The 16,587-nt window shown below is 46.1% G+C and overlaps 1 protein-coding gene across 1 annotated transcript in view; it reads left to right on the plus strand.

The window, feature by feature from the left end:
* VWF (von Willebrand factor) overlaps positions 1-16,587 on the plus strand; it is a 120,304-nt gene that overhangs the window by 79,473 nt on the left and 24,244 nt on the right. Inside the window, exons 32-40 of the mRNA XM_081127063.1 lie at positions 837-992; positions 1,911-1,954; positions 2,277-2,454; positions 6,225-6,445; positions 7,620-7,812; positions 8,004-8,345; positions 10,060-10,259; positions 14,986-15,088; positions 15,687-15,761. Of these exons, the coding sequence (XP_080983189.1) occupies positions 837-992; positions 1,911-1,954; positions 2,277-2,454; positions 6,225-6,445; positions 7,620-7,812; positions 8,004-8,345; positions 10,060-10,259; positions 14,986-15,088; positions 15,687-15,761 (1,512 nt within the window). The remainder of the gene's footprint in view (positions 1-836; positions 993-1,910; positions 1,955-2,276; positions 2,455-6,224; positions 6,446-7,619; positions 7,813-8,003; positions 8,346-10,059; positions 10,260-14,985; positions 15,089-15,686; positions 15,762-16,587) is intronic.

The following is a 16,587-nucleotide window of genomic DNA, read 5'->3' on the forward strand; positions in this document are numbered from 1 at the left end:
ACCCTTCAGCTCACATCACTCCTCTGCTCCAAAGTCTTGGCTGGCTCCCTATTTTGTTGAGAGAACATGTTAAGTCTTCACTGTGGCCTAGGAAGCTTTGCATGATCTGTGCTCTACTCCCTCTCCTGTTTGCCCTGCTCCCACCACCCCAGAGTCTGCACCACACTTCTGCTCTGGAGTCTTTGCACTTGCTGTTTTCTTTCTTTCTTTCTTTTTAAATATATCTTTATTGATTTCAGAGAGAGGAAAGGAGAGGGAGAGAGAGAGACAGAAACATCAATTATGAGAGAGTCATTGATCGAGCACACAACCTGGGCATGTGCCCTGACCGGGAATCGAACCCCGATCGCCTGGATCCTAGGTTGATGCTCAACCGCTGAGCCACGCCTGGCCGGGCATGCACTTGCTGTTTTCTCTGCTTGGGTTATCCTCTTAGCTCCTTCCATCCTTACTTCATTTAGGTCTTTACTCAAATGTCGTATTTTCATGAACACACCTCCAGCCACCTGAATATTCTCATATCCCATTTTGTTTTTTCCATGTCTGAAATACTAGATGTTTACTTCTTTGTGTGTTTGTTGTCTGTCTGTCTCCAGTGTAGGCTCCATGAGGACAGGGACTTCATCTGCTTGGTTCACTGCATCCGCATTGCTTAGAATAGTACCTGCCACAGAGTATGAGCTCATTAACATCTGTGGACTGATTGAATAGCCTCCTGTCTGGGAAACATGAGGCTCTATACAGATACAGGATGTAACTTCAGGCTGGTCCCTTTTGTGCCCACCTGACCAAAGCAGGTTGACAGAGACCCTTTCTTGCTCCTCTGCTCACTCCAGGAGTGACAGTGTTCCCCATTGGAATTGGGGATCAGTATGACACAGCCCAGCTGAGGACCTTAGCAGGCCCAGATGCCAGCTCCAATGTGGTGAAGCTCCAGCGAATCGAAGACCTCCCCACCCTGGGAAGTTCCTTCCTCCACAAGCTGTGCTCTGGTGAGTCCGGTAATATCTTTCTTCCCTTCCTCAAAAAACAAAAACAAAACCAGCAAAACCCACTTCAGAGACATGAGGATGCTCATGCACAGATTTGGCCTTGAATGAAGACTGTGATATAGATCAGGACCTTTCAGTTTCTGCCCAAGGAAAGTGTGTGCTATGCACCTCCCAGGGGCTACAAGGAAGCTTGCTGAGTACAGCCCTCTTCCCATTCTACCTGCCCGCCCAAACTGTAGCAGGAAAAGCCCACGCCTAATCGTGCACAGGGATCTTGGATAAAGAAGTGGGAGACAGAACAGGGAGCCTCAGCATCCGGCAGATCGCAGACTTCTTCCCCATGCCCTACACTCACTGTCAGCATGAATATATAGGCTCTAGCAACCCAGTAACATAGAATCTAATATCAAAGCACCATAGCTTCAGTCGGCTTGAGGTTACAAACCTTCTTTTAACCACAGATGATTTTTGCCCCTGGTTTAATATGTTCTCCTATGTGATTAGCTGTGAGTCAAAACCTACTGCGGAGCTATTGCCCTTTCCTCCTGGTAGGAATCTTCAGGATCTCTCTCGAATGTTCAGGATCTTGCCGCATTTCCTCCCTACTCCCTCTCCCCCACCAATGATCTGTGAAAGAAGAAGAGGAGACTCTGTGAGAAAGCTTTATGAACCACGGTTATTGCCATATTATCACTATTGCCATCATCGCAATTATAAATGATCTCAAAAGCCTGCCTGAGGCACAGGACGCCCGCCTCTTACCTCGTGGCCCCGCATCCTCACTGCTAAACCCTCTCAGATTCCTTCAGAGTCAAGTCAGCTTCAGGCACCAGCCCCGGCAGCCCACGTGGGCATCGGGGATGGCTTAGAGTTTCGGGGTGATGGTGGGAACTCAGGCCTCTTTCGGGTCTGTTTCAGGGTTCGTTCGCGTTTGTGTGGATGAAGACGGGAACGAGAAGAGGGTGAGTTCCCTTCTGCTGACTTTGAAGGAAAGGTCAGAAATGCTCATTCTGGGCCCTTGTTCCTCCGCGTTTACTTTTCTTTCCCTCTATGGTCTTGGTCGGTCTGGTTCTTCTTACCATTGCTTCCTGTGGTTTTTTGGGGGGAGGCGGGGGGTCAGGTCCACCTGTGACTCTTGTGTTCTGTCTCTTGTCTCCTTGCCATTTAGGCCTCTGTCCAGGTCCTAGTCTCGGTGTCTCCAGAGGGGTCTTGGCCTAGTAGAGGGGCTTAGAGTTGGAGTCTCTCCTGCTATGTCCTGACTAAATCTGGTTCTTTCTTTTACAGCCGGGGGATGTCTGGACCTTGCCAGATCAGTGCCACACGGTGACTTGCCTGCCGGACGGCCAGACCTTGCTGAATAGCCATCGGGTCAACTGCGACCGGGGGCCAAGGCCTTCATGCCCCAACAGCCAGTCCCCTGTCAGAGTGGAAGAGACCTGTGGCTGCCGCTGGACCTGCCCCTGTGAGTCCCTTGCTTCTCCAGCCTGGACAGTGTTAAAGGGACAGCGCTTTTCGCTGGGCTGTGTAGAAAGGTAGACCAGAGGCTGACCATCCCAGAAGCACCCTCTCCCTCCTCACCACACGCACAGTGCTGCCTTCACCCACGTTCCCTCCCTCCCGTGTCCTCTGGGCATGTTTTCATTCGGTCCCACGGATTCCTGATCTCTTCCTATGTCTTTGGAGGGCACTTTCCAGATTATGCATAACCAGAAGGAAGTCTTTCTGCGGGCAGTCAGCTTTTGGGGATCTATGCAGCGCGGTGTAATAGTGAGAGGGACGCCCTCAGAAAACTCTCCAATCACACCTATAGCTGCATTGGAGTTGGGTGCAAATGGTATATATCATCACAATGGCCTGGTTTAAGAGGAGGGCACATGGGGATGCGAGACTCAGCTGTCTCCTAGTAAATGTCTTCTTAAATCTGATCCATCAATACCTCTTGGACCCTTTTTATGTCCTTAAAATGAGTGAAGGGCTTCAGTAGTGATAAAACCAGATTTTGGCTATTTTTGGGGGAAGATATTTAAAACTTTCTTTTTGAATAGTTTCAGAGTTATAAAAAATTGTATAAATAGAATAAAGAATTCCTGTATACCTCACCCAGATTGTAGTATCTTATGTAACCACAGTATAATGACCAAAATCAGGAAATTAACATCAATAGAACACTATCATCTTACTCAGTGTTTGCCAATTGTCCAACTAATGTCCTTTTTCTCAGGTGTAGGAGTCAATCCCGAATCACACATTATATTTAGTTGTCAGGTCTCCATAGTCTCAAATCTGTAACAATTTCTTAGGATTTCTTTGATCTGTGTGACCTTGATGTTTTGGGGTTCTGGCTAGTAATTTTGTTGAATGTCCCTGAATTTGAGTTAAATTCAGGTTCCACATTTTGTCCAGAATACCTCAGGAGACATACTGTGTCATTTCCAACATATCCAGAGGAGCCACATGGTATCATTTTGTCCCATTACCAGTGATGTTCAGTATCATCACTGGTTAAGGTGGCTTTTAGCAGGTTTCTTCACTGCGTTATTATTTTCCTCCTTGCACTTAATAGTTACCATGTGCAGAGAGACTTTGAAGCTACGGAAATGTATTTTCTCCCACCAAGTTTAGCATGCGTTGATGGTCCTTGCCTGAAACAACCTTCTGTGGTATTTGCCAAATAGTGACTCGCAACTTCCGTCATCCACTTCACATTTGTTAGTTTGAATTCTATTGAAAGGGAGAGAGTTTCTTCTCAGTTATTTATTAATTCAATTAATTATGTATATCAACATGGACACATGAGTTCTTATTTTATTCTGTGGGATAAACCAATTACTAGCATTATTTATTTTCTTGCTCAGATGGTCCCAGATTTGGCCACGGGGAGAGCTTTCCATTGGGCTCTCAGGTCCTTTCCGCTCTCAGATTAGAAGCCAGGCTCTCATTGTTCAAATGTATTTATATATGGGTTAATGCCAGAATACACAAAAAGTAGTTTCAGAATTGCTAACCAATACTTCTATGAAAAACAAATCTACAAGCTAGAGAGTACAATATTTGTGTATAGTTTTTTTGATCTTTAGCTTTTGAGTATATAATAAATTTCCCCCAAAGTTATTTAGGCTGCCCCTCCCTTCAGTGTAGTTGTGTTATTGTTGCCGTTAGTTTAATTAGTTGCAGTTTGTATTCCATTTTGGATTTCTCTCATCTCCATCCTTGCTGATTTTATTTATTTGTTTTTGGTGTTTGAAACATTGTCATGGTTTTAAATGTCAGAACACAACAGAAAAGCATACAGATGGTCCTCGATTTACAATGGTTTGACTTAACGCTTTTCAACTTTATAACGAAGTGAAAGCGATAAGCAGTCAGTAGAAACTATACTTCGAATTTTGAATTTTGAGCATCTCTGGGCTAGCTATATGCGGTGTAATACTCTCTCACGCTGGGCAGCACAGGGGCCCCAGCCTGCAGTCAGCCACCATCACGAGGGTAAGCAACTGATACGCTACAGTGTGTTCACTGTGTGAGATGATTGTGCTAATGTGAGGCTACAACTGTAGGCTAATGTAAGGGTTCTGAACACACGCAGGGTAAGCTGAGCTAAGCTGTGAAGTTCAGTACGTTATGTGCATTAGATGCATTTTCGACTTACGATATTTTCAACTTATGGTGGGTTTATTGGGACATAACCCCATTGGAAGTCAAGGAGAACCTATTCTGAGAAATGTTACTCCTCTCTTTCCTTCATCTTTTCTACTCATTTCCACCTATTATTCCCTGGAGGTAACCAATTTCATTCATTTCTGGTTTACCCTTCTTTACAAATGAGCTTTGCGATTTTTGATTAAAAATATATCTTGGAAATCCTTCCTATCAGTTCAAAGAGAACAGGTGAGGTAAGAGAGGCTCACAGAAGTGATGTAATTTGTCCAAGGTCACAGAGCAAGCAAGGGGTGGAACAGAATTCAGTCTCGAGTTTCTCCGGCTCTGAAGTACCCATTTCACAGTAATAGTTTATCTTACGGTGGGCAGGGCCATTCTCATTGACTTGCCAAGTGTGAACTAACACATTTCTTTCCCTTGTGACTTATTACATTCTCCTAGAAGTTGGGGCTGGGTTCCTTGACAATATTCATAGCTGGAGTATCAGGATCACTTGCAGCATGGATGTCAACAGGCCGGCAGCATTCAGTACGGTCACTTAGAAATGCCTGGCTGCTCAGGTACTTAGGGGGTTTTGATGGAAGAGCTCTTGGAGAGGCTGCTCAGCTCTGCCAGATGGTACATCCAGACCCGCCCTTTGTCAGTGGCTGTGCTGCCTTGGTGTTGAGGTCTCTCATGCAGGTGGAGAGTGCCCAGGCCTGTCGGGGAGTGAGGGACGCTAGTGTAGCCTTGCCGACTCACTGAACTGCCTCTAAGTTCTTGGGCTTTTATTTACCTACCACCATAGATGTGATCATGGTTTGTCTGGGAAGCTCATCTCCAGCTTCATTTAGGTCCATAATTAGCTTTCAAATCACATATAGTAGTGGTGCCTCTCATGGGGGTAAATGGGGGGGATTTTCGCTGATTCCTCTTAAGCAAAGGCAAGATGATTAGCATTCCTAAGTGGTGTTTTAATAGGAACCTTGAGAATCTGTTGATTACATGAGTGAATGAGTGGCGAACGAAGGAGTGCTGAGGCCCAACCATTTGTTTTGGCCTCGGAATTGTTTCTCATGTGCGATCTCTTAAGGGATCAAGTCAACATGGCCACTTGTACCATTAGTCACTCGGCAGCTGAAAGGGCACATGTGTTTTTAGGTGAACTTTCTTTACAATGAGATCGTGAGCTCATGGTTTGCTTAGTTCCTCATGATTTCAATGAGTCATAACACCCCTAGAACCTAACTTTGTTTCCTGGGCCAAGGCAGAGTAAAGCATTCGCTTTGCACGTTACAATTTTTTTGAAATATGGTTCTATAATTTGCCACGTTTTTAAAATGTAATAGTTGTTCTTCTAAGTCTCCTCTAGGAAAATATTTAATGACCAAGTGTTACTTACCTAAGGCACTCTACCTCTCAGAATCTGTTTCCTAATCTGTAAAAAGGAAGAAAATAAACTCTAGGAACTCAAAGGGCCAGTTTAGCTCTCAACCCTGTTGATCCGTGTGCACCTTGGTGGCACTTAGTCCCTCTTTGTATGGATGGGAGTTTGGACAATGTCACATCCCCCATTTGCTCTCCCCTGTGCAGGTGTGTGCATGGGCAGCTCCACCCGGCACATTGTGACCTTCGATGGGCAGAATTTCAAGCTGACTGGCAGCTGTTCGTATGTTCTATTTCAAAACAAGGAGCAGGACCTGGAGGTGATTCTCCATAACAGTGCATGCAGCCCCGGGGCGAGGCAAGCGTGCATGAAGTCCATCGAGGTGAAACATAACGGCCTCTCAGTTGAGCTCCACAGTGACATGGAGGTGAGGCGCCTTCTGTGGGTCCCACGGCAAGGCAGTGGCAGGACCTTGGGCCTGGTGGCAGCTAGTGTTAGCTGGTGCTCCTGTCAGGGACTTAGGCTTTCACCTTCCGTGGAGGGGCTTATGACCGTCTCCTTTGTTTTGGTGTGATTTCATGTTCTGCGCCCAGATTTGGTACCAGCTTTAGGTAGCATTCAATTGTGAAGTTAGTGCCAGTTTCTGGCACTGGTAGAAAATTGGAGTTGACACCAGTACTGTTTACCCAGCAGGTGCTATGAGCCTGATGCATCGAGCCTGTTAGCTTTCCAAAGGAAACTATTTAGTGCCCAAATTAGGGCCTTTGGAAATATTTAGGGCCTCAACAAAATGTATGGCTCCAAAATTCAAAAAGAAAACTGCAAAACCGATTTAAATAAATGTTTGGTTAAATATTTACAAAAGGTTATATTATGCCAATTCTTTACTTCTTTATTTAGGAATCATAAATATTTTATTATGTGAAAACAACTTATAGGTTAGATCTCATTTCACAAGAATTCTTGAATATGCACAGTAATCGCTGAAAAACCATAGCTAGTCATATATTAATTGAATAACTCATAGCCAAAAATTTTGAAATTAAAAAGGAGAAAAAGCTTTCCAAAATTTTACAAAAATAATATTTTGCAAAAATAACATTTATCGTGAGATGTGAATACATCTTAATATATGATATGATGTGTGATGGGGCCTCCAAAGAGCTTCTAAGGGCCAAAAAAAAAAAAAGAAAGAGAGAGAGTGAGCGAGAGAAACTTAAAAGAGTCCTGTTAGATGTTCCTGGAGACACTGAGGAGCTGAGGAGCTGGCAAAATAGCCACTTCCCCAGCCTGTCCTGAAGGGGTCATCCTCCCTGTGGGGTGCACAGAGACTCAAGGTTCAAGGTGCACTTCAACCGCTGCACTTTCAGGTCGCAGGTAAATGGCTCTCTACAATATTATAATAGTCTGTTCTCCTGCCAAGCTCTGCAAAAGTCCTTTATCTTAGAAGAACTGCTGATAAATATCAGGGTGTTGTGGATAACACTGGAGTTGAGTGTGGTGAATGCTGGAGACTGTTAGTAACTTCAGGAAGCTAGGAGTGAAATTCTAGGATTCCTTATTGCTATGACAACTGATGAGTTATTTTCTTCCTTGGGCAGGTGGGGGTGAATGGGAGACTGGTCTCTGTCCCTTATACGGGTGGGGACATGGAAGTCAACATCTACGGTGCCATCATGTATGAGATCAGATTCAATCGTCTTGGCCACATCTTCACATTCACTCCACAAAACAATGAGTTCCAGCTGCAGCTCAGCCCCAAGACCTTTGCTTCAAAGATGTATGGTCTCTGTGGTAAGAATATCTTCTTGACTCCTCCCCTTTTATATTTATAAACCTTCCTTTCTCTACTCTCGGGATGCTTGGATGCTTGTATTTCTGGGTCTAGTTGCAAGATTCAGATGCGAGATGGAGAATGACCAGATCTCTGGCATCAATGTGTTGGCACCCACAGCCGTCATCCTTGTCTTTCCTTGTTTCCCTAGGGATCTGTGATGAAAATGGGGCCAATGACTTCATGCTGAGGGATGGCACAGTCACCACAGACTGGAAAAGGCTCATCCAGGAATGGACTGTGCAGCAGCCAGGGAGGACATGCCAACCTGTACCCGAGGATGAGTGCCCTGTCTCCAGCACCTCCCACTGCCAGGTCCTCCTCTCGACATTGTTTGCTGAGTGCCACAAGGTCCTTGCTCCAGCCACATTTTATGCCATCTGCCAGCAGGACAGTTGCCACCCAGAGCAAGTGTGTGAGGTGATTGCCTCTTATGCCCACCTCTGTCGGACCAATGGAGTCTGTGTTAACTGGAGGACAACTGATTTCTGTGGTGAGTGTCCATAAGTCCCCCTAAAAATTGTGAATACCAACTAATTGTGGGCTTGCTCAGCTTCTCTGGGACTTGGATTCTTCATCTGGGTTATGAGGATCAAAATCCTACATTTCTTATGACCTAGGATTCCAGTTAGGATCAAATAAGATGGCAGATGTATAAATAATTTAAATGTAGAATTTCTATATGAATGAAAGCACTATCATTTCTATTAGTATGTCTAGTGTTCAGACAAATGTGAGTTTAATGTGTTAGACACAGATGGGCATCGGCAAAGTACAGAATAATCAGTCATGTTGAATTTAAATTTCCACCAAGCGTTAGCAAAGACTCCCAGAGTAGGCCATGCCCGAGCAGAAGTTTGGAGTGTGAGTGGAATTTTACCAATTGAATACCAAGAGTTTTCTTAGTTACACATACCACAGGGTCGCTGGTGTTGATATCTCCTCTTCGAGGTCAGCTTCCCTATTTGGACTTGGCATTTATTTATCTTTTAACATGTAGAGGACACCAAAATAAATCAGATGTGGCTCCTGCCTTCAAGGGGTGCTGGAGTGTAAAAAACACTGAACTTCAACATTCTCGATGATCTAATATAACCCCTTACTCTTTATTTTTTTTTTTTTTTGAGGAAAATAAAATACAAAATAATATATATAAGCATCTTGGAGTCTCAGAGTTTATGATCATATAGCTGTCAGCAGCTCTAACCTGGGCTGGAGGACTTGGGCACCCTAGTTACAGCTTAGCTGGTGATGGGCACCTGTTTCTGCATCTTAGAATGAGACAGCTGGACTAGACAACACCAGGGCATTTGAGCTCTGGTTTCTGAGTGCATGCGGATGATACTGCCTCCTTTCAATGTGCCTGCAGATCAAGGGGCAAATGTTAGTTTCTGAGTTACCGATAGCCCCTTCTCTGCTTGCTAATTTCTTTTTCTACCTCCTGACTATTTATTGTGCATGGGAAAACCCTAAATCCTTGGAGACCTTCTCTGCCTTGGCACCCTGAGAACATGAGGAAGGGGCTGAGCAGGGCCAGAGTGGGAGGAATGAATCACCTTGTAGCTTCTCTCCCAAGGCAACTCTTCATAGCTGTGGATTCTTTACTTCATTTTAAGAGGATATTTTAGGCATTAAATATATATGCATTCGAAAGAAAGAACCACGATACTTCTTAAGGACACACAGGCTCACATAATCAGTTATGCTTACATTTGTCTGCAAGTAACAGAGAAATAAAGTTCTCTGTCACATGGTGACCAGAGGGAGGGGGTGCCAGCTGTTTGGGGGCCTCAAGCTGGATTCTAACTTTTTGTTCCGCCCTCACTTGGGCGTGGGTTCTCCTCGTGGTTTAAGGTGAAGCTCTGGTTATCCCATCCACGTTCCGAGAAGCAGAATGGGGGAAGGATGGAAAAGGGACAAAGGGCAGACAGAGTTGTTTTTCTAAAAAAGATTCCTGGAGACAGCTATAGGAGTCTGCATTTCCTAGGTCAAATAGTTCATAGGTCAAAACTTTGTCCCATGACTACACTTAGTTGCAAGGGAAGTGGGGAAATACAGTCTGTATTCTGGGTGATGGGGAGAATGAAAATTGGTACAGACTAGTTATCTCTGCCCCAGCAAGTCAGCCAGCCACCCTGAATGAGCTGTGCCTCCGTCTCCCTCTGGTCGATGTGAGCCGTCGGAGTGACCTCTTTCTCCATCTGCAGCAATGACGTGCCCGCCGTCCCTGGTGTACAGCCACTGCGAGCTCGGCTGCCCCCGGAGCTGTGACGGCAATTCGAGTTCTTGTGGGGACCATCCCTCAGAAGGCTGCTTCTGCCCCTCACACCAAGTCATGCTGGAAGGTAGCTGTGTCCCCGAGGAGGCCTGCACCCAGTGCGTCAGTGAGGATGGAGTCCGGCACCAGGTAGGGGCCCTGGTCTCTCGCTTCCCACGGGGCGCTTCTGTCGGGGGTCAGTCGGATGAAGTGTTCACCAGTGACTGGCCCCTTCGAACTCTGGCAGCAGGGGTTGACTCTTCGGGGGGTCATTGAGGACAGGGAAGCAGCATGACACATGGCTTTTGAATCAGATCTTGGATCATATCTTGAGTCTGTTGTGTATTAGCTGTGCAATCAAACAGCACAGTGCTAACAACACTTTGTTAATACATTACTACTACTATTACTACTATTTTTGTCATTATATTCATGTAAATAGATGCTATAGGAACCCAGGAGTGGATGGGAAAAGAATATTTTATATGGTGATGCCTACCATTATGAAGATATATTATTATATACCTTGCATTGTACTAAGCACCACCTATTCATTATCTCAACATTTTCCAAAGGTGTGTTTTGCAGGATATTAACAGTTACCTGTGGTCGAGAGCATTTAAAGAACACCAGCTAAACAAGTTAAACGGGTTTCTTTATTGCAGGACTCTTTAGAGCTTTTAATGTACTAAGGTACATTGCAAGAATTTAAGGGGGTTTTCACATCTCAGACTTACTTGCCCATGGAATTTGTATGTGTGGTGGATGAGTGAACATGTGTGTGTGTGTGTGCACGTGTTCACACAGCACCCCCTTGGACTAGGGTTCCACAGACCCCAGTGGACATCTTGCATCATCTCATAAACACTCACAAAACCTTTACAAATAAACGAAGGTGTAGAGAGCTTAGGGTCTTGCCCATGGATAGACACAGTGTGTAAGTGGCGGAGCCGGGAGGTGAACTCAGAATTTGAAGCTGTCTGACTCCAGAGAGCTTGCTCTTTCCAATATATGAAATCGCCATTTTACTTGGTCTTTTTTGGGCTGATTTAACTGGAAATCATTAATTCTTTTAGCCATCTTAGGAGTTATTGGTACATTTTGAAAGGATCCCCCCCATCCTAGGATGGCAGTCATAACCCTTCAAAGTTAACGTGTGTCTGTCGGACCTGGGGCAGTGTGTCTGTGCGTATGTGAGTGTGTGTGTGGTCCTGTCCTTCATCCTTGACAGTGATATTACAGAGCGTAGTAGTGGAAGGAGTGCATTTGGCTTCTAGCAAAGGAGAATGTATTCTATGATCCTGTGCTGAACCCAAGACCTAACATCTTCGTTGTTACCAAGGGGGCTTTATCGCTAAGTGAGAGGGTTTGGTGACTTACCACTATGTTTAATCACAATCGGGAGAATCATGGTAAGGCTAGCCAACCAAGCTGGGGAGGAAACCAAGGCTCAGATGGCACAAGGTGACCAAGCCGGCATTCCCGTTCATTACCCCAGGCCATCCACAGGGCCCTCGCCCTGCCACTGATCCATCGGCACCGAGCTAGGCTCTGGGCGTCCAGCAGGCTGTTACTTGCATGGCTCCACCTGCTCTGTTTTGTTGTTGGGCGCTATCCCAGCGGATCCCCCTTATTTTCACTGTGGAACAGATAAACTAACAGGGACCCCAGTCATACTGTACTGTGATTATTTCCACTTGCCAATTTAAGTAACTCCCTGCACCGAAATATTCCCCAGCGGCGCTGACAAAACCTTACACTGCTCCCCTGACTTGCACACCTCCCGCACCCCTCTGGGCTCCAGTGTGGGCTCCATCCACAGGTGGGGCCAGCACCCAGTGGTAATTTCAGGCTGCTTTTGCTGGTTGTGGTCAGATACTCTCAGAGGCAGGCACATATGGTCTCTACCCTCTTCCTTGGCATCTTGTGATGAGAAGTCAGCTCAGGTTTGCAAAATGTTTCTGGCTTCGTGAGCATCAGCTGTCTGCAGGGTGCTGAAAGCAGGAAGCTTGTGAATTTTATCTTAGCGTCTCTACTCCTCTTTCCTCCACTCCTCTCTGGCCTTATTTCCCCTTTCACTACTCCCTCGTCTTCAGTGCAACATGTCAGAATATATATTCATGTGGTATACAGAAATGCTTCCAAATAGTGCAATATTTTTGACATAGAAACCATCTTATAAATATATTTTAAAATCAAGTAACATAAAATTAGTTAAGCAAAAACTATGAAGGGAACACAGCCAGTTTTTGTTATTTCAGAAAATATAGCTTACACGGTGAAAACAAATATCTTATCCAGCCACCTGCAATGGCAGCTTTTACTTTCAAAGTAGAGTAAGAACAAAAAGTCTAATATGAAAAATATTTCTATTAAATGAATTTTTTAAAACTGAAAAATAAAGCCCAGGATTTTTTTCTTCAGGGAAATAAACCAGGGTATAAATCTCTTGTGGTAACTTCAGAAGGGCAAAATATTTACCAGTTTCCATAGCTCTTGTTTAGTTTACAAAGTGCACTCTAAAGATGTGAGCCTTTGTAGCGGCTCAGAAGGGATCCAGAACCGCCCTGGCTGTCCCTCTCTATGTTGGGGGGCAGGGGGTGCTGTACTGGGCAAATACTGCTTCAGCTCAGCTCAGCTCAGCTCAGCAAGAACTGCCTCCATCACCCCAGGAGCCTAGCACCTGGAGCCTCCCTTTCTCCCTGGTCCCTGGTGTTCCATAACCTACACATTTCACTTGCATCTCCTCTTAAATTCTCAGCTGTGGATTTGTATCTTTCTCTGGGCTTTGAAGACTTCTATCTTCCCTTGCCCTATTCTCTGTAGGCCGCTCTTTTGTCATCTCGATTTAATCTTCAACTCCAGCTAGCTCTCATACCTGTTCTCCTGTCCCAGTAATTGTCACTCTGTGGCCCTGGAACCTGATGGGTGAGACAGGGCTGTCTGGAGTTGGCCTGTGCTGATGCAGGAGCGCCACCTGCTGGCCTACTTGTTGTATAACCAGGCAGGTTGTGCCCCTGCACAGCTGGCCGCAGGTGGTTTTTAGAAGCTTAGAATTAGGGGCCATGGACTCTGTCTCCTGTCTCGGAGGCTTTAATGAGGCCTCCTGGGAAAATAAAAATCCCTGGAAGAAGAGGTTTAACTCCTGCTTTTGGTCATCTATTGTGGCGTTACCCACTCTCAGGATAGTTGTAAGGTTGTATTTATTCTTAAATTTAGATATCTGAAGTCCACAAAAAAGAGGCTCTTTAAAAAGTCTTCTTTAAAAGAGAGAGAAAAAAACCCCTCAAAAACTGAGACCCTCTCCTTTCTCATCTTACCACTTTGCTATTTAAAAGTCAGAATACAGATCCCCCCCCACCACATTTGCCAGTTTCTTGGCATCACTGAGAGGCCTGAGGATATGTGACATGCCCCCCACTCTGCCTCTCTGCCCAGCCTCTTTGCTCCAACCTCTTGGGTGGCATCCTGGGCCCCTCCCCAGGTCTTCCCAGTTCTTTGCAGAAACACTGGAAGAGCAGCCCCTGCAGCCTCTTTTTTGGTTTCCTAGTCCCTCCCTTCCTCATCCTGCTGCTCTCACCACGTCGGCCCATATTTAACATTCTCTCTGGGAGTCAGGGTCCTGCTTACAAAGCTTCAGGGCTGCCCCTTGCCCACCAGGTTAAGCTCAGTCTCCTCAAGCGGGCGGAGAAGGCCTCGACAATTGTCCACCGGCCCACAAGGATTCTTCCCTCTGTTCCCACTGGAATCTCCCCGTCCCCTGCCCAGGCTCCTCCCCCCTTCCCAGGCGCACCTTCAGGAGGCCTCTCTGAGCACCCCACCCTAGTGAACTAACTACTCTCCTTTTGCCCTCGTGTGACCTTTTTATTTTTCATTTTTAAAAATAAAATTTCATTTCATTTTATTGAGATATAGTTTACCTGTAGTAAGCAGCACCTAGTAAAGTGTACAATTTGATGAGCTTTGACACATGTGCACCTCTGTAAAACCACCATCACAACCAGGACAATGGACATTTTCATCACCCCCAAAGGTTTCCTTGTGCCCCTTTTTAATACATCCCCTGACCCCCATCTCCAGTCCTCAGGCAACCATGAGCCTGCTTTCTGTCACTATAGGTTTGTTTACATTTTCTGGAATTTCATATATATGGAACCATGTAGTAAATACTACTCTTTGGCCTGTTTTTTTTTTTCACCCAGCGTGACACCGTTGAGGCCCATTCTTGTGTGTTGTGTGCTCTGATAGTTTGTTTTTATTGCTGAGTAGTATTCCACGGTGTGGATGTATCACGTTTCATTTTTCTCATGTAACTTTTCACGCATGAGTCTTTTTTCCTCAAGTTGACTGTCAGCCATCTGGGCGCTGTGACCATGTGTATTCAGTGCCTGTCACTCCCACAACCCCTGCAGTGAGACCTGCTGGTGAGGCAGGTGTAGAGCACATGGTGTCTGGGGCCAGAATGCCAGGTTCAAATCCTGGGTGTGCCACGTGGTCCTGTTCCTTCCCTGTGCCTCAATTTCATCATCTGTACATATAGGTAATAATAGTACTTGACTGATAGGATTATGATAAGGAACATAAAGTGAATAAATATAAAGTCCCTAGGAAAAATATCTTGAACATCTCTAATGCTAATTATTACTGGGAGGTGGCAGAGCACAGTGTTAAAAGGATGGATTCAGGTTCAAATCCTACCTCTGCTGCTGCAACCCTGGGACTGCAAGTGCCTCAGCTTCCTCCTTTGACAAGTGGGGATAATAATAAAAATACCCTCACCACACACTGGCAGTGAGGGAGGGGGAACTGACTGCCATGTGCTCCAGGGCTTTCTGCCCTAGTGTCCTGGGCCCCTTCTGAACCTCGTTTCCCTCAGTTCCTGGAGACCTGGGTCCCGGACCACCAGCCCTGCCAGATCTGCACGTGCCTCAGTGGGCGGAAGGTCAACTGCACGGAGCATCCCTGCCCCACGGCCAGAGGTGAGCTCCTCCACCCTCGGGCTCCTGGAGGAAGAAGGGCTCCCTCCAGGTCCTGCAGCCACCAGATCCAAATGTGGATTTCCTTGGCCCTTCCTGCGTTTCCCAGGCCAGCCCACCCTTCCTGACCTCTCGGAGCTGGGGTTCCCATTGTTCTGAACCTGGGGCAGCTGCTCTGAGAGGTTAACCCTGCCCTCTTGACCCACCTTGGCCCTCAGATTAGAGTGTCCTGGAGGGCACATTCAAGGGGTCAACAGGACACACAGGGGAGCCTCATTCGTCAGTGGTACCATGGCCTGATACCTTGTGGTCTCTCCTGTAGGGCCTGTGCTAGTTCCAGTGGATGAGAGTCTGATATATATAATTGTTGACACTATTACAGATATCTCCCATCCCCCCCTTGCCCACCTCTACTCGCCCCCACCACCCCTCCCCTGGCCTTCACCTCTCTGTTGTTTGTGTCCATGGGCTATGCATATATGTCCTTGGGCTACTCTCTTCACCTTCTTTGAGAGTCTGCAATATTTTAGATCTTGCTCCAGGCTGTACTACAATTTATACTACAATTTGTTGCTCTGACTTCTGGGGCATTCTTTTCCAGTTCCCACGTGTGGCCCGTGTGAAGTGGCCCGCCTCCGCCAGAACGCAGACCAGTGCTGCCCGGTGTATGAGTGTGGTATGTGTCCCACCCTGGGCATTCTCCAGGGCCCAGGACCCAGCCCCAGGTGAAGGGGTGAAGGGTGTGGGTGCTGTGAGGAGCTCATGGTCTCAGGCACAGGGTGTGCAAAAGGAGGTGGGTAAGGGCTGACTGGATTTTTCAAAAAATAGAAAGAGTGACCTCTAAAAAATAGGATTTGCTACCTAGAGAAATTCTGCAGTGAATCATTAAAAGTCAGATTTAAAAGCATTAAAAAAAAGAATGGGGTAATCACTGCTGGGGGGAGGTGCACAGAAATTGACTGAAGGGAAAGTTGTGCCACACTAGCCCATTTTCCTTTTCCTTCTGCGGATCTTAGATGCAGAGGCCACACACAGGGCACCTTGATTTCAGCAAGTTATTTGTCAAAGGGCTTCATTATTGGCTTGCAAACTGCAGAGTGAATAGTGGGCTGAGTAAGGATATAAGTAAATGAATCCAGAGCTGATGGAATTATGGGTAACGAGGCAGGAAACCTGCGATGCCTCGCCCCTGACCCATCCAGTGTGCTTGTTCACTGTTTGGATGAAGGCATGAAGCACAGACTTGTAGAATTTGCAGTGATGCAGATCTTAAGGGGTGAACAAATAGATGGAGGGAAAGGGTAAAGATCTACAAAAGAATGAAATGATCTAAGAAATTTATTTATGCTGATGAAGTTGGTCAGGGGCAAGTAGCAATCCTATGGGGAGGGACATCCGACTTGAGAACAGCTTGTGTGAAACGGGTCTGAGACTGTTAACAGTAGGCAGAGCTGGGGGATCATTTCATTCAAGCCTCTCATTTCGTAGACATTTTAAGCTTC

Source organism: Miniopterus schreibersii (assembly GCF_964146895.1).
Source record: "Miniopterus schreibersii genome assembly, chromosome: 2".
NCBI lineage: Eukaryota > Metazoa > Chordata > Mammalia > Chiroptera > Miniopteridae > Miniopterus > Miniopterus schreibersii.